The 23,720-nt window shown below is 36.2% G+C and overlaps 2 protein-coding genes across 2 annotated transcripts; both read right to left on the minus strand.

Moving 5' to 3' along the window:
- Positions 1–12,491: 12,491 nt before the first annotated feature.
- On the minus strand, positions 12,492–15,259 carry LOC107759754 (uncharacterized). The gene is made up of 2 exons (XM_016577753.2): positions 13,508–15,259; positions 12,492–13,329 (listed from the first exon to the last, which is right to left on the minus strand). Exons 1-2 carry the CDS (start codon positions 14,522–14,524, stop codon positions 12,928–12,930), a joined length of 1,419 nt encoding a protein of 472 aa, XP_016433239.1. The 5' UTR covers positions 14,525–15,259; the 3' UTR covers positions 12,492–12,927.
- Positions 14,966–19,765, minus strand: LOC142167042 (uncharacterized). Its single transcript, XM_075227195.1, has 2 exons — positions 18,288–19,765; positions 14,966–15,265 (listed from the first exon to the last, which is right to left on the minus strand). Exons 1-2 carry the CDS (start codon positions 19,626–19,628, stop codon positions 14,966–14,968), a joined length of 1,641 nt encoding a protein of 546 aa, XP_075083296.1. The 5' UTR covers positions 19,629–19,765.
- Between the last annotated feature and the right edge of the window lie 3,955 nt (positions 19,766–23,720).

Genomic DNA, 23,720 nt, shown 5'->3' on the forward strand with positions numbered 1-23,720 from the left:
TACATAAATACTACAGTTAAGACACTATGGGAAAAAGGAGAGGGGAAAAAAGAAGAAGGTGTAATTGAATCCCCATATTTTAAGGCACTAATAATGTATTATATATGGAGAGAGGTGGCAGAGAACATGGAAAGAGGAGAGGAGAGAAAAAAAGGGAAAAATATGTAACTAAATTCACTAATTTAAGGCACTAATAATAGATTGTATATAATTTATAAGTAATCCTTGTTTAGGACGGGTAATATACAAAATTAGGACAATTTTAGAAAATAAGTTTTAAATATTGTATTAAAAAAAATCTCATTAAAAAATGTTTGCTAGGAGAATTAACTAGTGTAGAATAAGGTGATAGCTCCCATAAAATCTTTTTTTAAGGGATTGGGGGGTCAATTGTGAGCTCCATGCCTTTCGTAGTTGAGGTGAAAGGTTCAAATTAGGGCTGCTTATCGGGCGGATTGGACGATTATTTACTCTTAATGGTTTGGCTTATCGGTTATCGGCTTTTAAATGTATTAATCCGCTAGCCACCCGATAAGATATCAGGCGGATTGGTATCAGTTTAGCTCTTATCGGGCAATTATCGGGCGGTTTATCGGATTATTTGCTGACCGCTGTGACTCAAATTAAAATTCCTATGCTCAGCAGACTACATTCCAATCTATAGAATATGGCACCTAAGAAGAGAGCTAAATATAAGAAATATAGAGCTACATTCCAGCATATTTCCCAGTAGAATCATCTCTGGGGATGAGCCTATTAACAATTTATAACTATCAGAAGAAATAGAAGAGAACACTGGGTATAACACATGACATCAAAATTATCTAATAGTAACTAACTGGAATAGTAAATTATAACTAAATATCTAATAGTAAATTAGTAATAGATAGAGTACTGGAAGTGGAAGAAGGGTTTTTGATTATTTAATATATATATATATATATATTCTTAACGGGTTAAATATATATATATATATATATATATATATATATATATATATATATATATATATATATATATTCTTAACGGGTTAACGGATTATCCGTTAAAAAAATTGAATAATCCGCCCCCAAACCGATAAGCCGTTAATAAAAAAATTTCAATCCGTTCCCCATCCGTTAAACCATTAAACCGATACCAATAAGCCATTAAGCTTCGGTTTCGGTTCGGTTTAGAATACCCCTCGTTCAAATCCGTGCATTGTAGCATTTCCTTCCTCTTTCCTCCTTTTCCACCCCTAATGTAGTTAATAAAAAAATATGTTTAACTTTTGTACCAAGTGAAGTTTGCGTCTCAACATAACTTAAACAGTTCAACTTACCAAATTTTATTTGACTTCAATTCCAATTAGCATTCAATTTTATGTATCGTCACTATTCTCTAGTGTACTTTGACTATCTTATTGAATTCTGCTGATAATTTAGTTTTTGGCATCTTCTAATCCACTTCATAATCACGCTAAATAATGGTGTACAAGAACAAAGCCCAACAAGCCATTTGTCCTACACGTAATTCACCGGTTTTACAAGAACTGCCATTTGTTGAAGTGGAGCAGAATGCACTTTAGGCCTTTAGCCATGGAGCGAAATTAATAATTTACACAGCATGTAAGCAGTAATGTCCGCCGTAAGATAAAATTATGTGAATACTACTTTTCCAAATGGTTGAAGCAGCGTGGCTCGATAGAGGTAAATATTATGCTGTTTTAAGAAGTTGATTCATGTATTGTAAAAAGGTTTGTCTTTTATGAGGCGGATTTAGAATTTTAAGTTTATGGGTTCCTACAACGATCTCAAGTTAATATACATAATAATTGATCAATGAAGTGGGTTCCAAGCTAAATATTTTTACTTTTAATGAATGTTTTAGTATAAATACAGAGTCTACACAAAATTTACTGGGTTCACGGGAACCCGTAAACCTTGCATTAGATCCGCCCGATTGGTTGTAGCAACCTTCTTGATTGATCTATGTGCCGAACTTTATCCTTCAATATTGCATTTTGGATTGTAGAGAAAATCTTGGAGTAACTGTTTTTCTTTTTTAATCAGAAAGTATGGCTAGCCTATTCAGGTCAATACAAAGGATTGAGGTCAAATCAGCCGAACGATATTCACTCTGAATCCCATCTAATCTGTTCAAGTGTTCATGCATGCAAAAAAGTTAAACTTTCCCCGTGCTCAAAACATGTCAGAAAACGAGGAGTAAAATTCAAGCATTTGACAATCCAATAATTCGCTGGACTTTCCAGAGGTTGGAAAATCAAACTTGGTTTCTGATCATATAATTCATTTGTTTAAACATCAGAGCACAGATGGCGCCAAATTGTTTGACCAAAAAGTATAAGTTTCGATTAAAACTATTGTATTTATGTAATGATAGGTTAAACCTAGTTAATGATAATATCTCTAAATGCGAATTCTGAACATGTGGATAATGTGGAACAGATTCGGTTGGGGGTTGACAATAACAAGCATTAAATAGTCATAAAATATATGCAACAATGGAAGGAGGGCTGATAATAAATAGCAATAAATGACATTTGAGTAAATAGGACGAGTGATTCACACAATAAATAATGAGCTAGGCGATTATTCTTCCTGACAATGATGAATGACAGACATATCCTAGAACATACGAAATCTTCTCGGATCTGATAGAAAAGTGGAGGATAATGTGAACAAGAATCTTGATAAAAAAATGTTCTTTGTATCTTTTCAAGAGAGAATATTTTGTAAAGTTTGCTTTTATCACAATGAATATCACATGCCTCTATTCATTATCTTTTTTCCTATTTATATGGGACATACCTCCAATAAACCTTAATAGTACAGGTACAGAGAATATCCAATAGAATATTATCTTTAATATCCTACCCTAATAAACTAGTCGTTATTGCTCTGTTTATGGCGCTTAACATCGACCATCTTCAGCATCTCGACCCTGGGCTTTGTCATCTCCTGGTCAACCTCGACCGACTCCTTTCTCGGTGCTGCTTAATCCCAAGTACTGAGGCGGATTTCGACCCATATAGTTAGTCCATACAGTTAGTCCATCCGCTTATTAAGGCCGGCCTCAGGCGACCTTAATCGGCGAACTCTGTTTTCTGCGGTTGGCAAAATTTGCGCGAGCGAGTCGAAAAGTGACATTTCGGACGAGATGACATTGTTACCTTTCGTGAACTGCAGCTTTTAGGGATGTGTCGCTTCTGTACCAAAATAACGTCACAACTTCATGCGTCATTATGGCGCAATATCCCGATGTTTCGCGTTGTTTCCCATGCGACTGTCAGTTGAGGGCTGCCGTTTCAATTCCAATGCCAGGTAATGATGGTATAGTCTCTTGGTTTTGGTGCCTGAGTGCTTATAAAGAGAGGTGCATCGACGTTCGTTTGTTCCTTATTTTTCTCATAAAAAACCCTTTGCCTTCTTCTTCTTCCCTTGCCACATATCTTCCTTATTGGTCTTAGCGATTCTTATTACCTCTCATACTTCCTAGCCCGAATATCCTCTTTCAAGAAAAAGAAATATGGTTAAAGTATCCTCTGGTTCTAGTGCGAGAATTGACCCCTGCCCCCTTGGCAGTACTTATGACCTCTCGCGCTGGTGGCGTCTCTATTGCCGTTGAAGATGAGAATTTTCCCACGATGGAAGAAATAATTTCTCGTAGTGAGAAATCGAAGGCGCCCGAAGGCGAGCTCGAGGTTTCGGAGTCAGCGATGAAAGAGGTCGATCTGACTGAGCTTAGGGCAAAATTTAACATATCTGCCCACATCGATCTAGTCCTAGGAGGACGCGATATGGTACAAAAGAGTTCGGGGATTCGTGAATGGTCGGTCTTTCTCAAGAAGTTCGGGCATGCTTCTTCCTTGACCGGTGAGTTCATCTGTACATAATTTTTCCATCTCAACCTCATGGTTGCTTACTCGTTGCAGTTTTAATCTTGGTAGTGATAGACTTCATTCCTTTTCAGTTCGAGGATCTTCGAGGAGGCCAATGGCTCCTCCTCCTGCGTTTCGTAAGAGGAAGGCTGATTCTTCTTCGGAGTCTATTCCCATCGTGATCGCGGCTAGTCCTGCCCGGTCATCTACTTCTGTTCCTTCTTCCACTGCGGCCAGGACTGCTTGGTTGTTGGCCCCACCTACTGTTGCCTCAACATCAGTTTCTTCTCCGCCTGCGGCCATATCGGCAGTTGAGCTTACGGTTTCCCCTTGTATCATCTAGTGGATGAGGAGGAAGAGTCATCACCGAGCGGTGAGAATTTAGTTCCCCGTAAGAGAAGGTCGGTTGATATCGGTGACAGGATCGCTAGGGTTGTGGATTCAGGAAGGGGAGACTATGTGATTCGTGAGACGGTGATAATAGTGCTTGGAGACGACATTGAGTTTCAGTCCAAGATTCCGCCATTGGCTGAGGCCGCAGAGGGTGTGTCCCTTCCCGAAGCCACGATGGAAGCTGAAGGGCCATCGGTGATAGTTTCTGATCTTTTGCGGGAAGATGAGCCATCGGCCTCGCGACTGACTGGGGGTCCTCCTTCGTTGACCGACAGGAAAGGAAAGAGTGTTGCCAAGGATAGTTATGAGACGAGGTCTGATGTTGACGCCCATGATGTAAGGATGATAGGGGAGGGATTTACCCGACTCGAAGTAAGATCGGAGGGTTCCACGCAGACCATTGCGATCCCCATAGATCGAGATTTGTTGGTTAATACGGAGAACGTGGTTCCTTCCCTTGGTCCCCTCTGTTCCGACGTGGTGGGTAAAACCCTTGAAACGCTAGATGACGCTACCTTATCTAGGAGCATAGTCGACCTCGCTCTCAGGGTAAGCTTTTAGACTTCTTTCATTTTTGTTTGTCAAGTTCAAAGTTTTTGCTTCGTTGTTACTCTCAGTTCTCCTTTTCTATCTTTTAGACTGTGATTTTGGAATTTGAAAACACCCGAAGAGAGGAGAGGCGTAAGGCTATTTTTCTGAAGATGGAGCAAAAATACCGCCAGTACCGTGACAAGTACCGTGAGATTTGTAGGTGGTTTGGTGAGGGTGGCAACTTCCGAGCTCTCCGAAACGAGCTGAAGGAAAAGGATGACGAGATAGTGAGGGTCATCGAATAATGCAGTGTTCTTGAAGGGTTGCTAAGAGATTAAGAAGAGGAGCTGGAGGTAAGTAGGGGTGTCGAAGCCCAATGCGGCAATCTTCTTTGGGATACATGGCATATCTGCATGGCTGAAAGAAAACAAGTCTGCATTAGCAGTTAAGAATTCACAAAACTTACCCGGCTCCTGAAGTTTGCAGCCGATATAAGAATTCTTATTGTGGTCGTTGCTATCTAACTGAATGGGGTCGAGGTCCTCTACGGTTGATCCTGCAGCTTCGACCGTATCGGGGTCTTCGATAACGTCCTCGTTGTCATCACATATCGACCTCGACCCCGTTGATTGTTATGCCTCTTTTTCTTTATCATTTGTTTATTGGGTGGCTGTACAGTCTAAGGCAATGTGGTAGCATTCCTGGGATGTGTTGTTCCCCTTATATACTGAATATCCTCCCTGGAGTTGGGAATTTGATAACTTGGTACAAGCTGGAGGGGATGGGTCTCATGGTGTGTATCCATGGTCGCCCTATTATGGCGTTGTACGATGTGTCTTGGTCCATGATATAGAACATGGTTTCAAGCATGACGCCACCATCCAGGATGGGGAGTGTGATCTCACCGGATGTTCGCTCAACTGCATTGTTAAAACCCGTTAGTGTGATGCAGCGCTGCACTATCCTATCCTCGAGTTTTATTTGCGCAAGCACTCGAGGGTGGATAATTCATGTGCTGCTCCCATCGTCTACCATAATGCGCCTCACGTCAGTATATAAAATTCGTAAAATGATAACAAGAGCATCATAATGAGGGAGAACCAAACCATTGATATCTGACTTAGCGAAGATGATACTTTCTTCGAGTTCATCATACCGTTCGTGGGTGATCGACCGTTTGAGCTTGTAGGTTGTGGTGAACTTCACACTGTTGATGGAAGTATCGTCGCCTCCCTCGATGATCATGTGGATGGTACGGGTCGGCGAGGGTGGTCGGTCATTGATGTTGTTCACGTCCTCTGGCAAAGTTGATCCTTCCCCGGTTTCTTTTTGAGGTGTCCCTTCCATAGCATTTATGACTTCCTATCCTAGGGCGATACAATCTTTGGTTTTGTGTCCTCGCTCTTGATGGAACTCGTAGAGGGCATCTAATTTTCTGGTATTCGGGTCTGACCTCATCTTTTTCAGCCACTTCACTTTTGGTCCGAGCTTCTCCATGGTGTAGACTATCTCTATAGGCGACATGCAAAAATTGTGATCAGGTAATAAAGGGGGTATACCTCTATCGTTCCGGTGAGTCCTTATTTTTGATTGGGGTGGGCCTTCTTCGTGGCGTGATGAGGACGCAATGGCGGTTCTGACGTATGGTAGATGTCGTTCCCGGTTGGGTTGCGAGGCTGCGAAGTCTTTTTTTATATCATTTCTTCTATCTTTCCTGGATTCTGCTTGCACCGAGGTCAGTCGATGGGTGGGCCCATTGAGGTCATCCTCGCCTGCTCGGACTTCGGCACAATATGCATTGTGTATCTCATCCCAAGTAGTTGGGGGGTACTTCATAAGTTGACTCAGTAGCTTTCTTGTCGCCCTCGAATCATTTCTTCTTAGTCCGTTTTGAAAAGCTGCGACCGCCATCCCTTTCGATACATTTCGCAAGGTCATTCTCACTTGGTTGAATCGGGCGAGGAAATCCTTCAATCCTTCTCCCGGAGACTATTTAATAGAAAATATGTTGTTTACTCTCGCCTCTGCCTTTTTGGCTCCAGCATGGGCCGTTACGAACTTATCGGCCATTTCTTCGAAGGTTTCAAAAGAGTGTGAGTACCAAGTTAACGCTCCTCCCGTGAGGGCTTCGCCGAACCTTTTTAACAAAATGGAAGATACTTGTTCCTTGGCAAGGTCATTGCCTTTCACAGCGGTGACGTAGTGAGTCACATGGTCCTCGGGGTCGGTAGTGCCATTATATATTTTCAGATAAGGCGGCATCTTAAAGGTCTTTAGTATGGCATGAGGGGCGGCATCATCACTGTACGACTGCTCGACGAACCGTCCGGCATCTCTCTTCGGCAAGAGCTTAGGGGCACCGAGTATCTTATCGACCCTCTTTTTGTGTTCTCTCATTTGATCTCGAAGCATTTTGTTCTCATTTTTCATTTCCTCCATTCTTTTCAAAATGGTTGTGAGAGTGTCATCACCTGTATTATTAACGACATTAGGAGTAATACCTGTCGTCAGAGGAGGAGGGAGTTGTCCATGTTGCTTGTCCGCTGGTGGTATAACGCAAGTCCTTGCGTTATCTGTAACCGCATCTTGAGCGGGCTTATGGAGAACGTTGATTAGCGTGTCAGTTAGCCAGGCCTCTAGGAGCTTTTTTATTGTTGGTGGCGCCTCATCCGCCACAGATGTGGAGGCGTCCTTGCCAAGAGACTTTGTGATGCTTCCGTGGGGAGGGGGTATGGGTGTTTAACGGGCCGGTTTGACCCTGTTCCGAACCGGCCCAGACCGGTATTAAACTGGACCGGACTAGTAGGTAGGGAGCAGGGCAGGGCTGGGTTCGGGGGAGGGGGTAAGGGGTTGAGCCGGCTAGCTTCGAAATTCCGGTTAATCAGACCGGGCTAAACTGGTAAAGTCAATTCACTGGTGAACCGGTTAACCGGACCGGTCCAACGACTATTTCAGAATTTGTTTTGAAAAAAAAATTAACTTGACTGTTGGCAACGGTCAGCTTCCAATTTGACCGTTGCCCAACGGATATTTTGCAAGAATAGCCCTTTTGGGCATTTTTAAAAAAAAATAACACTTTTAGTTATTACTAATTTAGCCATTTGAAAAACTATAAATACACCCTCCCCCCCTCCCCCCTTCATTTCTTCACTCATCTCTCATTTCTCAAACTCAAATTCTCAATTGTCATTCTCTCATTTTTCACCTAAATTGCAATCAACTATTTGGCTCTCATTTTTTTTGGAATTTAATTTATGGTATTATTTGAAGTTTGAAGTTTGAACTTTGAAAATTGACGTTTTTCGTGGTAACATTAGAGTTGCGAAATTCAATTTCAAATATTCAAGACTTCAAAAATCATCAAGTGTTCAATTTATCGAGGAATTCGGTGTACTCCCTCTAACTCTTTCTTTTATTTACTATTTATTTGCATATTTATTTTTTGTTAGTACCTAAATTTTTACAATATGTTTAATGATGCAAAAAGAGTTTATAATAAGGTTGCTAATCGGGGTAATCAGGGAAATAGAAAAATAAGTACTACTTCAACTTCTAGTAGTAATTTAAATGACTTTACACACGTTTCTGAAATATCACCTGATAATAATATAGATTATAAACAATTACAGGAAGATTTCGATATAGAGGATAATGAATTAGAAATTAAAGATGAGACACCACTTACACCTTGTAGTGTTGGAGTTGGTAGCAGGGGTGGTAGTCGTGGCGCTAGTAGTAGACCACTTGTGACCCCGACTAATAATCAGAGAAGGAGAAGCAGTGTTTTCAAAAGTGCCCGCTTCCTCGCTTTAAGCAAGAAGCGAAGCGAAGCGAGAAGGGGCACACTTCAGCAGGGTGAAGTGACTCAGGTGTAGAAAAGCGACCGATTCACACTAAAAAGTGAAAAGTGAGAAAGCGAAGTGAGAGAAGCGCCCGCTTCTGTATTTTAAAACAGATCCAGCCCTATTTTATTAAAAATGAGATTTTGTGATTAAACACTGGTCTTTCATTAATCGAACAACAACGATTAGGGTTTTAAAGAAGAGACACTGGTCGATTTCTTCTTCTTCATCGACTTCTGATTTCTGACAGCATCTGAAAGCATCAACTAGGGTTCTTCTTCTTCTTCTTCTTCTTCTTATTCTTCTTCTCTTCTTCTTCTTCTTCTTCTTCTTCTTCTTCTTCTTCTTTCACTATTTAAACGTCCAAAAAGCTGCGGAATTCTTTTTCTTTCACTGTTTAAACGTCCAAAAAGCAGCGAAATGCTGACGAATATTTTTTTTACCTTCGGTTCTTTCTCAGAAAATTACTGCTCAGTTTTTAATAGAGAATTCCTCTAATTTTTATATCCTTTATTCTTAGTTCTTATTACCTTCGGTTCTTTATTTTAATTTATTTTTTAAAAATCCGCTTCACTTCAAAAAAGCGAGCGCTTCGCTTCTCGCTTTAAGCGAAATGGGAGTTGTCGCTTTTTCTCGCTTCATGCTCTTCACAACACTGAGGAGAAGTAAAGTTTGGAAATATTTTGAGGAAATAGAGAATTCTGATAGAGTTAGATGCAAAATTTGTAAAGATGACTTTAAATATAAGGCTGGAGAAAGTTTAGTGGGGACTGGGACACTTAGTAGGCATCTGAGAATTACTCATCCTATAGAATGGTGCTCTGATTTAGATGAAATTAAGGAACTCTAAACCCTAGTACTGGAGGACTTATGAAATATGATAAAATGAAGGATCGTGAGGAGTTAGCAAAAATGATTGCTTTGCGTTGTCTACCTTTTTCTTTTGCTTCTTCATCATATCTTATTATGTATATTCAAAGGATTTGTAATCCTTTATTTAAAGGTATCCCTAGAAGTACTTGTAGATCTGATATCTTTAGACTTCATGGACAATATTAGACATACATACGTTATTTGTTTGACCACCTTCCTTGTAGAGTTTCTCTAACTTCTGATATTGGCCATGATGTTAATGAAAATGATTATTTGACAACTACATGTCATTGGATAGATAATAATTATTGTATGCAAAAACGTATTATCGCTTTTAAATATGATGAAGATCAAAGTCATACTGCTATTTTTATAAGTACTACTATTTGAGAAGCTGTTGAATTTTATAATCTTAATAAAAAAGTATTGTATATGTCTTTTGATAATGGTTCTAACAATAATACCGCTATTTCAATATTAAGACTGCATTTGAAACCACCACTTGACGAATTTTTCATGTTAGGTGTGCATGTCATATTTATAATTTAATTGTTAAAAGTGGGCTTGATTTATTTTCAACTGAGTTTACTCATGTTAAAAGAACAGGTGGTGTTATTTAAGGAAATAATAGACAATCTAGAATTAGGAAATTTAAGACTAAGTGTACCGAGCATAACCTTAACCCAGATTCATGCCAGATGAAATTGTTACTAGATGGAATTATACATACTTATTTTTAAAATATTGCTACAAATATATATTACCGATAACTGAAGTTGCTAATGCGCATTGTACTGATCCAAATTATATGTTAACAACTAATACCTGGGAAGCCATTAATGATGTTGTTAAATTTTTACATAAATTTTATACAGCTACTGTTCAGTTTTCTGGAGCATATTACCCTGCTGTTACTATGGCTTTAGTACATATAGCTGAAATTTCTTTTCTACTCTCTGAATTTAAGAAGAAAAAAAAATATAAGGATGTTGAAAAAATGCAAGTAAAATTCAAAAAATATTTCTTTCTAATTTCTCCGATTTATTTAATTGGTGTTGTTTTAAATCATTCTATTAAGATGTCTAATTGTCACCAATTAATCAATGATTTATATACTTATATGGAGATTGGACCAACTGAAACCCATATATATATATATATATATATATATATATATATATATATATATATATATATATATATATATATATATATATATATATATATATTGTTGTATGAACAAACTAAATGATTATTTACAACAATTATATAATTATTATGCAAATATAGTTGATGATGCTGCTATTAATGTAGGCAATATTAATCCCACTATGCATTGTACTACTTCTACTGCATTTGCTACTATGGATGAAGATGAAGGCCTTGATGGTTATAATATTTGGTCTACATTTCCTTTCACTCAAACCAGTAGCAAGAACATTAATGAACTTCAATTCTACTTACAAAAGCAAACAGAGCCTCGCACAAAGAAATTTTCACCGTTGGGATGGTGGCATGAGAATGAAAAGCAATCTCTTGTTCTTTCCGCTATGGCTCGGGACGTGCTGAATGTGCCAATTTCAACTGTTGCTCAGAGAGTGTATTTAGTCAAGCAAGACAACAACTAGGAGACACCTGTCACTCATTGGGAAGCAATGCTTTAGAAGTTTTAGTATGTTTCAGAGATTGGATTAGATCGGAACGAAGAAATTAGGGACGTGAAGATGTTGATAAACTAGAAGACGAGAAACTTGGAGACATATTAACACATAGTAACCCATCTGAATTTAACACTCCAGAAGATGACCAAGAAATTCATATTGATTACAAAGAACTTACTAAGGCAATGCAAAACCTTTGAAGTTCTGGATTTATATTTAATAATTAAACTTTGAATTTACTCTTTTTTTGTTAATTTAGTTGTTGTTAAATGTAAACTTTAATTTGCAAGTTTGAAAAAAAAAATGCAAATTATAAGTGCAATTTTTATCCATCTTCATTGTATTCTATTATATTAAATTCTTAATGAAATATTCAAATATAAGGATTTTAAAGCATTTGCATCCTTTATTCAAACACTCTTTTTATAACATTATTTTTTTTGTTTTATATTTTTATTTTATCTTAATATAAATTACGGTAGTTATACAAAATTCAAAAAACAATTAAATAAAACCGGCCAGGGCCGACCCTTTAGGCCCGGAACCGTTTCGGTTCATTAAATAACCGGATGGACTCAGACCCGGTAAACCCGGTATGGGAAAATCGGTAACCGACCCGGTTCGGTGACCGACTGGTCAACTTTTCCAATAACCCGGACCGGACCCCTGTCACCTTTAGGAGGGGGTGATCCACCTCGCATGGAAAGGCATTGGGCGTTGCACCCCTGTCCACTGCTTCAGAACTCTCATTGATTATGTTCGTGAGATTGGTTGGGAGGTCACTCATTATTCTCATTCTTTCTTCTCTGTTACCTGCCATATTAGGTCTATGTATGCAGAGAGAAAAAGATCTTACTCTTTTTTTTTTTTCGTTAGTAACCGGTGTCAGTTGTAAATCTAGAAGAAACTAAAAATTAAACTAGATAATCCCCACAGACGGCGCTAAATTGTTTGACCAAATAGTATAACTTTCGGTTAAAACTATTATATTTATGTAATTATGGGTTAAATCTAGTTAATGATAAAATATCTATATGCGAGTTTTGAAAGCGTGTGCGATGTGGGACAGATCCACCATGGGGTTGACAATAGCAAGCATTAAATAGTCATAAAATATAAATAACAATGGAAGGAGGGCTGATAATAAATAGCAATAAATGACATTTGAGTAAATAGGAGGAGTGATTCACGCAATAAATAATGAGCTAGGTGATTATTCTTCCTGACAATGATGAATGACAGACAGATCCTAGAACATACAAAATTTTCTCGGAACTGATGGAAAAGTGCAGGATAATATGAACAAGAATCTTGATAAAAAAAGTGTTCTTTGTATCTTTTCAAGAGAGAGAATATTTTGTAAAGTCTCCTATTATCACAATGAATATCACATGCTTCTATTCATTATCTTTTTTTCTATTTATATGGGACATACCCCCAATAAACCCTAATAGTACAGGTATAGAAAATATCCAATAGAATATTCCCTTTAATATCCTACCCTAATAAACTAACTGTTACTACTCTGTTTACGGCACTTGACATCGACCATCTTCCGCATCTCGACCACGGACTTTGTCATCTCCTGGTCGACCTCGGCCGACTCCTTTCTCGATGCTTCTTAATCCTGAGTACTGAGGCGGATTTCGACCCATACAATGATGTCAGGCAAAACAGTGTATACATTCGATTTTAACTCTTATAAAATATACCCTTAGTTGTTCTATTCAATGCTTTAACAGAAGGCCTAGCATACACATGCTTTTGAATCATTTTGTTGCTTGTTTGCTTGATCAACAGAGGCTTGCTCCACCTTGCTTAGCTTAACTTGATCAATGACTCTTCTAGCCCATTCTGCAAAATAGGTTTCATTGTGTCCAACCATCCCATCTTTATGAAAATGAAAGCACTGTTGATGATCTTGTGGAGATGGACACTCCTCGCCTATTGAATCCCACCATGCACCTTGATGTTTCATCCCTGATTGATTCGCCATCCAGTGGTGAGCATATTGGCCCGGGCCAGCATTCTCTAACCAACCCTTTGGGAAGAATTCCATTACACTGCTCTCTCGGTCCATGAAGAGCATATTAGTTAATTGCGCTCCATGTGGAGACACAACAATGTCAGTGTTGGTCAGCACTTTTACCTAATAAAGGACATTGGCATTATTTCAGATACTACTGAAGTTTCTAAGCAGAATAATGTGAATCTTGTCTATCAATGTTTCTTGGTATGCTTTAGTTGTATATTTTGTTCTGTAAAGTACTATTATTTCATCTGGAGTAATTACTCAATACTGATAATAGAAAGAGGAAAATATGTACCTGGTCGCAGAAAGATAGATCTTCTGACTGAACTACACGCAGAATGCAGCCTTCGACCCTTGCACATTCCTTTGCAAATATATCAGTCACAGCAGTTGCATTCTTGAATGAGCGGGAACCTCTTCTCATCAGCAGTGTAAGTCTTATAATTGGAAATCCTCTTTCATTCATCTCTTTACCTTTGCCTGCAGGATTAAGGCCACAGTAACTCCTAGCTTTGCAGCGCAGCAGGTCGAACACCTTCAGCTTACTGTCCAGACTCATTTGGCCTAGATCATGCCTCGTGACAATGGCTTTCTCAAAACAGTAAGGTACATCTCCTCTATCAAATCCTTCCACCTTGACTTCACCAAAATTCGCTTGCATAAGTTGTTGAATCCATGATCCCATTCTTAATCTCAGTTCTCCCCAATGAAATAGCACCCATCTTGATGGCTTCAAACACTCATTTTTCATTGACCATCTCACTAGAGGGGCCATTGCACATAATCCATGCCACAGATTTAGGTGGTCGTAATATGTGTCTGATACAAACGTTAAGCCTTCCAGTAGAATAGCAGAGTCGGGAAGACCTTCTCGCCATGCCAGCACATATGAATTCTTTGTGCCATCCTTAATATCCCGTCCCTTAAAGCAAAGAAGCCGTCCTTTGGATGCCTTAGAAGGGAAATACAAGTATTCTGCTTCATTTTCCTCGAGTGTGTCGTTCAAAGAGCTCATAAACCAGGTGTGGCCAGTTGTGGCCGTTTCTCTAAATCTAAGGTCCGTAAGGGGAAGAAAAGTGACAGAGTCTTTGAGTTCTGCAGTGATGGTCTCAATGACATCAGAGTTATTCTCTTGGGAAAGAAAAGCCCATCTTTGGGACGTTGATAAGGTGAAATCAAAAGGGGATGAGTATTGAATGTGAAAAAGGATGAAAACCAGAAACAAGGAGGAAACAAAAATGCTGATGAATTTTGTGGAGAAGCATTTGTTCTCGCTCTGAGTGTATGACTTGAGATGATCTTCCATTTCCATCAATTAAGCTAAAGATGAATCTTAGTGACTAGCACAGAGAAGCACACTATTTCACCGACTTTTAGAAGCAAATCTAATCTCGAGATTGGAAATTAAATCTATATAAATAACTAAGTTGACGTAAAACTTGGAGTAATCACGTTAGCAATTCCTAGTCAGGTGATAAGCACATGATACAAGACTTAGAAAAGCAATCTCCGCATTCAGAATGAATGCTTTTCGAATATTTTAATTTTAAGGGCGAGCACATTAAGGGTTTATAGTCAGTGACAGAGCCGTGTTTCGCGTTAGTTTTATTGAAATCAGTACTTAAATCTATAGTTTCGTCAAACTTGTAATGAATTCTTCACAGCTGATAAACCGTTCCAAAACAGGATCCAAACAGTATTCCATAAGTTTCAGAGAAGAAAAACCGTTTGCGCAAACAGGAAGATAACATGGTCAGATTCTCATCCAACAACACCGCCTCAGCTTCCGCCTCAGGTTCTTCCTTAAGTCCCCGTCTCCGGCGGAGGTTGAGCAGTTGGTTTCTCCATCGTCCATTTGCCGCTTCATCGGAAGCTTCTTCTCTTCCTCGCACTCTATAACTTGCTTCATCTTCTTCATCAACTCACCGTCGCCGGCGAAATTGGCGCAATCGGTTTCTCCGCCGTCGAATTGTAATAGGAGGAAGTCTTTTATTCCCTCAATTCGGGTGGGGGAGGGGGGGGGGGGGGTAGTAAAAGCAACTTTCGCAATTTTCTACTAAAAAGTATTTGTGAATTTAAGAGTATTTGGTCTCACTAACACTACCAGTAATAAATTTATCTCATTCTAAATGTCATACTTAATTAACACAATACTAATAGAAACAGTTAAGTGTAATTTTTAATATAATGTTATAAAAAAGTAATTCTGTATTTCTAAAACATCACATATTTTGAAAAGAACTTATTTGTCAAACAACTAATTTTGGGTTGGGAACAGGACAACGTAAAGAGTTTATAGTTGGGATGCAAAACGCCATAAAATTTACTCCTATAAAAAAGTACCAAATAACAAAGTTTGATTTGACTTTGAAGAGTAATCAAACCAAAAATTAATGGTACGAAGATTGTATTTTCTTCCATTCTACTTTCTTTGAGGTAAACGAAGATGTTATGCTTATAGTGAATTTTTCGCATATCTCCCTTTTAAACACTTGTTTTTCACATGCGACTCTATACACTCCTTTTATATGAGTTAGGTGTAGCGCTGTTCAAAATTGAACCGAAACCGTTAACCGAATCAAACCGATGACTTATTGCTTATTGGTATCGGATTATCGAAGTAATGAATGATGAACGGATTAAGATTTTATAATTAACGACTTAACGGTTTGGGGCAAATTACTCAATTTTCTTATCGGGTAAACCGTTAACCCGCTAAGAATTTTTATATTTATATTTTTACCCCTATGTATATAAAGTACTATTGAAACCCTAAATGGCTAAGGACTCGTTTGGCCATAGATTTTGCCAAAATAAACTTGGGTTTTATTTGGCAAACACATGTTTGGCCATAGATTTTGCATACATTTTGGCCAAATCCCAAGTCCCAAATCTCAAATCCCAAAACCAGCTCAATAGCTGGTTTTTGGCCAAAATATCACTATTATATTTTTTAAAAATTACTCCAAACTTTTGTATTTTATAAAAGAGCCCACAATTTATTATTTTGTAACGATGTTGCTTCGTTTTCTCGGTCATCTAATATTGTATCATGTAGTTCATTATAAAAATGATAATTTTGTATCAGATTTATTTATGTTCAGGACTATGGTTTGCGATAATATAATGAATGTTATTGATAATGATATTGTTGGGTTTTTGTGATAGTTTTTAAAACTTGTGGGTATAAGTCATGTTTCATGTTTTTCCAAACCAAATTTCACCCAAAACATATGTCCAAACACATTTTCATCTTCAAACCAAACTTCACCCAAATCAGATTTTTCAGAATAAATTTGAGAATCTATGGCCAAACGCTAGCTAAATCCCTAACTTTTACGGTTAGCTCATATTATAGCACAGTAAAGTTAGATGGATCTGTAGTAAGATAGATGAAGCTAGTTTTCTTCATGTTTAGGATGCTCATCTAGATTTTGTACAGTGCAATGAACTTGAACTATGTTCTTTGCATAGATTAGCTCGTATTTGTTATGTCTTCCTTATCACTAGTTCTTGTATGTACTTGATTGTTCAAAAAATTTCTATTTGGTTTAGCCGATAAATCGTCCGATAATCGTCAATCCGATACCAATCCGCCAATTATCTTATTGGATGGCTAGCAGATTACTATATTTATAATCCGATAAACGTGAAGCCAAACCGTTAAGCGTAATTATCCGTCTGATTCGCCCGATAAGCACCCTAGTTAGGTGCTTTTAACCATAACAAAGGAGCGTGTGAGATGAATAAAATTATTTCATTTTTATCGATAAATTTTAAGTTAGCCTTGAAAATGAAGAATATTTGGACGATTCATTCACTTTTCTTATGGGCGCGAATTCGAATTAGTCATACCATTGATCTCGGGTAATGAATAATTAAAAAGGAATCGATAAGAGAATTGATTCTAAACATTAAAAGATGCTTTGACATTTAAATTTGTATGTCATTTTGAAATGGAAATGCTTAGTTTATGTAATTTATGTAAAAGGATGAAATAGAGGAGAAAAAAGGAAGATTATGTTTTTTTATTTGATTAATATTTACGGCAAGTCGGCAACGGCCGGTGGAAATATGATAGAAGGAGAAAATCTACCTTAGAACTTAGTAACAAGACTCACTAGTCAAATTCTTATCTAATCTATTAGTACTTACATAGTGAAACACACCTAATATTTACCTGAGATCTTAATCTTACCAAATTCTTATATCTCTTTCGTATTGTAAAAGATATTAAGAAAGTATAAATAAAGTCATATCAGTGCTTACTTAGTAAAAAGAAGAATTAACCTAAATAACTATCCACTTAATTAATTAAACTAAAAATAGTCGGCGAATATATAATATATGTATAATCAATGTATACCAGCTAGAAAAAGTAAACAATAAAATTGGTTGGCTATTTGTGTAAGGACAAGAAGCAGTTAGAAGAAGAGGTTAGGAGAGTTAAACAATCGCCAGAACAATATCTTAGGAACAGGGGCGGCCCGACGTATTTTGGGGCCTAAAGCCAAATTTTAATGAGGGGCCTTAATGTTTTAATTTTTTTATTATTATTTGAAGTCAATTTTTCTAGCTTTTTTAGATGCAAAGTTACTAATAATTTTCTTATAATCAATTTCTCCTAATAAGTCTTTCTCAATTGACAATATAGCTAACCCATTTAATCTCTCTTGAGACATTGTTGATCTTAGGTAAGATTTTATCAATTTTAATTTTGAAAAACTTCTTTCCGCTGAAGCAACGGTAACTGGAATTGTTAACATTATTCTATAAGCAATATAGGCATTTGGAAAAGAATCAAGTCTCTTTATTTGATTGAGTATATCGATTAAACTATTATCTTCTACTTGTACTATTTTCCTTAATACTTTTAACTCAGAAAATAAATCTAAACCATCAATATCGGATTGATTATTATGCTTTAAGAAAAATTCAAGATTAAGGCAATGTGTTTTTAAATTTCCATCATTTAGTGATCTTAGTTTTTTACCACTAAATAGAAAACCAAAAATATTTTCATATGCTTCAAATTGTTCAAATCTATTTTGAAGTGAAACAATAGCCTTGTCTACAATGTATAAAAAGTAATCAACTCTAAAGGACTCTTCAAGAGACTTTGAGATTTCATTAGCAACATTCTCATCAAAAAATTTCTTCCTAGATATCACACGTTTCTTACGAAATTCGGATTCAATATTCATTTCAAATGCAATTTCTTTGGCAGAAATCATAGCAGTTACAAATCCTTCTTCTCTATATTTGTTAAAAAAAGAAATCAAACCTTTTAATTGATCTATGGCAACATCAATATGCATGTCTTTTGACTGCATACTTTTGCTAACTGAATTAACAACAAATAATATATCATACCAAATAGCCATACCCAATAAAAATTCAAAATTTTCGAGTTCATATGTTACTAAGGAATTAGCTTCACTTTTAATTTTTGGATCATCACTAATTTCTACTAATTTCAATAAAGCATCTCTTATTTTTGGAGTTTGAAATCTTATTGCTTTAATACTTTCAATACGACTTTCCCAACGAGTTTGTGACAATGATTTAAGAGTTAGACTAGGTACACTATCCTTTAATACTTTCCATCGCTTAGTAGAAGATGAAAATAGTGAATATATACGTTGTACCACTCCAAAAAATGATATAGCTTTTGTACAAGAATTAGCCATATCACAAAGTAACAAATTTAGATTATGACAACCACATGGTGTATAAAATGATCTAGGATTTACATCAAGAAGTCTTTTTTGCACTCCTTGATGTTTTCCCTTCATATTTGACCCATTATCATATCCTTGCCCTCTTAAATTATCAATATCAAGTCCAATATTTTTTATTTCATCTATAATAACTTCAAAAAGACCTTTTCCGCTTGTATCATCTACTTTTAAAAATTCTAAAAAATATTCATTAATTTTTATTGGAGTTGCCGAAATATCCACACTCCGCAGTATAAAAGACATTTGTTCTTGATGACTTGTATCTGGAGTGCAATCAAGTATGATAGAGAAATATTTTGCTTCTATAATTTTTTTAATAATTTTATTCTTAATTTCACTTGTCAATAAGTTTATCAATTCATTTTGTATTCTATGCCCAAGGTAATGACTATGAATTTCATCATGCTTAATTCGTCGAATATGTTCTTGCATGACAGGGTCAAATTCTGAAATCATTTCAATTAAACTTAAAAAATTTCCATTATTCTCTTGATATATCTTTTCATTTTTTCCTCTAAATGCTAAATTATTTTTTCCAAGAGTTTTGATCACGGCAATAATTCTTGACAATACATTTTTCCAATGCTCTCTATCTCTATTGATTTGTTCTTGAACATCTTTATCGATTGTTTTATCTTTTTGCAGTCTTATTTCTAAATCAATCCATGCAGCCATGTTAATAATATGTTCATTTGTTGTTTCATGAGTTTTGAGCTTAGTACTAATATTTCTCCAATCATTACTACCTTCACTAGCTAGTTTACTACTACAAGTTCCGGAACTCAAACTAAACAACTTACAACAAAAACAAAATACTTTATCTAAGTCTTTAGAATAAACTAACCATCTTCTATCATGTCTTTCACCATTCACCAATTTTTGAATATAATGTGTAGTAAAAAAATATCTTGAAAATGTATCATTCGAAAAATTTGTGTCAATTATTCTAATTGGCCCATTTTCTACCAATAGATCTCTCAACTTTGTATCTATATTAGTCCATTGACTAGGATCATATATATATTTATAGGAGTTAAATTATTTATTTCATTCATAAGCATCAATGTATTATTTTGAGGATCTATTTCTGGCTTGTCACTTACTTGTTCTTTTTCTACTTGAATATTATTAATTTTCGAATTATCTAACTCAACTGAATTACTAACTTGGTCATCTAGAGAATACTCTCCCAACTTTTCTGATTCAAGATTTTTATTATTCAATAAAAATTTGTCAAGAGTACCTTTTTGAGATTGTATTAGATTTTGAATTCTTCTTTTTTTCTTGAGTTTTTCATAACCAGATTCACACTTTCTATTTGACATACTTATCTTCTAATAATAATAAATAATCTAAAAATACACTAAATAACAAAATATTAAATTTTAGATGAGAAAATAATAAAAGATAGAATAATAGAACCTGGTTAAAAAACGGATAGCTTGATATGAAATTAAATTTTCTGTTCTAGTATGCTTGTTGTAACTTGTAAGACTTGAATCATGAAAATAGAACAAACAAAAACACTCCAAAATAAAGCTTTGATCGTTGGCTATTGAAGAATGAAGAATGGAGTGTGATTAATTGAAGAATGAAGAACAAAGTATAAAAAAATAATATAGTGGTATAGTCAATAGTGTTACTCACGTTAGGTATAAGTTGAACCGTTGAAAAATGAAGTAAAAACAAAATATAAAATATAATATAGTGTCATAGTTATTAGTGCACATTGCACAAGTTGTCTACTTGTCTTCACTTTGCTCAACAAAGTTTTGTGAGTAAGAACACAATATAATATATAATATAATGGCATAGCTATTAGAGTATTAGTGCACAGTGCACAATTGCACAATGCACAGTGCACACGTTCTGCTTGTGTTCACTTTGCAAACTTTGAGAAAGTTGTGGACTCGTGGTCCACTATTTTAAATTTGTGTTTAAACTTTCCGTTTTATTTTATATATTTTTTAATGTATATATATAATATAGATATAACTAAAAAATGGGGCCCCCATAAATGTGGGGCCTAAAGCAACTGCTTTACCCGCTTTATGGATGGGCCGCTCCTGCTTAGGAAATCGCTTCAGAAAATAACACCTTAACACTTGATGTTTGTCTATCTCCAATTATTTTATGATAGAAAGGATATTCTTATTACTTGGGCCGCCAATTATGGGCTTGAACTGGACCTAGTTACCAACTCGGGTTTCTCCTCTCGGTGAGAAAAAGGGTCCAATATGTGCATCCAATGTCAAAGTTTATGGGCTTACTTCTAAGATTAAATACACATAATGCGGCTATATGCTGCCCCAAAATTACTAAAAGTCCATATTAGGGGTTACATATATTCATTAGATCATAGAAACTCATTAATGATGAAGTATAATATATAAATAAATTGTTGCTCAAAATTTGATGCTATGAGATGTTGATATTGTATATCCATAGTTAAATAATTTGAAGAAAAAAAAATGTTTTCCACATAATTAACAAGAAATATGGAAATCCAGTTGAAGCTAACTCACTTGATCTTTGCAGATGATCCCATGATCTTCTGCAAAGATAATCTGGCATCAGTTACTAGGGTGGTTGAAGCTGTAAATCATTTTAGTGAGGCAACAAGACTTATTGCTAATCAGGATAAATCAAATATCTTCATTGATGGGGCATTGACAAAGGAGCAGTTGATAGCAAAAACAGGATTCACCCAAGGTTCTTTTCCAATTAAATATCTTGGTCTTCCCCTTTCATAAAAGAAATGGAACAAATTGGACTGTATTAAGCTAGTAGATAGAATAACCAAGAGGATAAAAACTAGCTACTCAAAGCAACTTTCAGATGCAGGCAAATTGCATGTGGTTAACTCTGTGCTGATTTTCATTTACAACTTCTGAAGTGCAGTATTCATTTTGCCTCAAACAGTAGTTAAGGAGGTGGATAGAATATGTAGGGATAACCTATGGGGGCAGTGGCGAATTCGAGATTTTAAAGTCATGGGTGCTAATCGATAAAAATTCCAAAAGAAGAGAAAGAAGGATTTTAGTTGTGGGTGCTCATCAATATATATGTAAATATTTTTATAATTGCTTATGCAAATTTACTACATATGATCAAAGGTAATGGGTGCTTAATCACCCATAATTGCATATGTGGATCCGCCACTGATGGGGAGTACTGAAGACAGGAAAAAGCTGGCACTAGTGGCATGGAAAAGAATATGTTTTCCTAAAAAGTATGGAGGGCTGAATGTTAAAGGTAGTAAATTATGGAATGTGGCATATGTGGAAAAATTATTATGGCAACTGCTCAATAATAAGGAAGCTATATAGGTGAAGTGGATGCATGGTTTGTATATGAAAACTGATACCAATATATGGACTCATAAAATTCGAGCTGACTGCAGTTGGTATTGGACGAAAATTAACTCTTTGAAGTATGACATGTATACGTGGTATGTACAAGGTGATTACACTCTGAGTAGGGGTGGTGGCTATTCTATAACTAGGAGCTATATTGCATTATTAGGGGGAATGCAAAGACCATATAACATATCTGATATGGAGTAGGGTAGCACAACCAAAACACAGGTTTTTCTGTGGCTTGGAGCTTAAAGGCGATTGCTTACAAAGGAGAGACTGGTAAAGTTGCAGATACATGTAAAAACATGCATTGCTGCTTATGTGAAAAACAAATAACTGAAACAAATCAGCGTCTATTTATGGAATGCAATTGGATAAAAAATGCTCGTGCTAAGGTTCTGCGATGACTTGGTGTACAATTACAAGAAGGGGACATAACGAGCACACTGGACAACATTAAAAGAAGCGATGGAAATAATTAAAGAAGGAATTTGATTGCAACAATTATGGGAGTTGTTTTCTAGCATACGTGGAAGGCAAGAAATTAGAAGATCTTCAAAGGCGTAAGTGTAAATACTATAGAGGTTGTGGAGCAGATAAAAAAGAAAACATTAGTTAGATTAAATGATATACATATGTCACAAAAGGCAAGTAGATGTAGAGAATTCTTGAGGAGTATCACTGATGTATAGAATTTGTGTTGAGGCTAAACATTCGTAGTACCATTCTTAGAAGGAGATTATGATGTAAGGTGCTCTTTAGGTATAATAATTTGGTTGATCAATGATAATATTCACAATGTTACCAAAAAAAATTCAATTAGACAATAAAATCTATATAATGGAGGGACATTAGCCAATGATGTGGCAAGTCTCTTTAACCATCATACACATTTTTCTAGTTTCTCAAATTTTTACTTCTTTCATATTTTTTCCGTTATTACAAAATCCAAAAGGCACTTCTTCAATTCTCTTAATTGCACCTCCTCTGTCACGACCCTAATTTCCCTCCGTAGGATATCGTGACGGCATCACAGCACCTAGTATCTAAAACTAGGTAAGCCTAACACTTACTGAATTAATAGCAAAATTCAACCAATAACTGTTAAATATGAAATAAAAATCTCTATACAAAACTTACAATCCCAAAACCGATAGTACAAGTCATAAGCTCTACTGAGTTTACTAGAAGATCTATATGTACAACTATTCCGGTATAGAAATAAACAGTACAAAGTAAAATTTCAGAAGGTAATTTCGAGGCCTGCGAACGCAACAGCAGGTATACCTTGAGTCTCCACAATTATGCCTGATCACCTAGCTAATGATCAACAAACTCCGAGTACTTGTATATGCACAAAAATGTACAGAAAGCGTAGCATGAGTACACCACGATGGTATCCATTAAG

The sequence above is a fragment of the Nicotiana tabacum genome, chromosome 12 (genome assembly GCF_000715075.1).
Source record: "Nicotiana tabacum cultivar K326 chromosome 12, ASM71507v2, whole genome shotgun sequence".
Taxonomy (NCBI): domain Eukaryota; kingdom Viridiplantae; phylum Streptophyta; class Magnoliopsida; order Solanales; family Solanaceae; genus Nicotiana; species Nicotiana tabacum.

What these genes read in the sequence shown, in the direction of transcription:
- LOC107759754 (XM_016577753.2), bottom strand. Translation starts at nt 14,524, where the DNA reads ATGGAAATGGAAGATCATCTCAAGTCATACACTCAGAGCGAGAACAAA. An exon ending in ATCTATCTTTCTGCGACCAG is followed by an intron (nt 13,330 to 13,507) that starts GTACATATTTTC and finishes GTCCTTTATTAG; the next exon opens with GTAAAAGTGCTGACCAACAC.
- LOC142167042 (XM_075227195.1), bottom strand. Translation starts at nt 19,628, where the DNA reads ATGGCTGCATGGATTGATTTAGAAATAAGACTGCAAAAAGATAAAACA. An exon ending in TTGATTACTTTTTATACATT is followed by an intron (nt 15,266 to 18,287) that starts GTAGACAAGGCT and finishes ACTTTTTAGTAG; the next exon opens with AAAATTGCGAAAGTTGCTTT.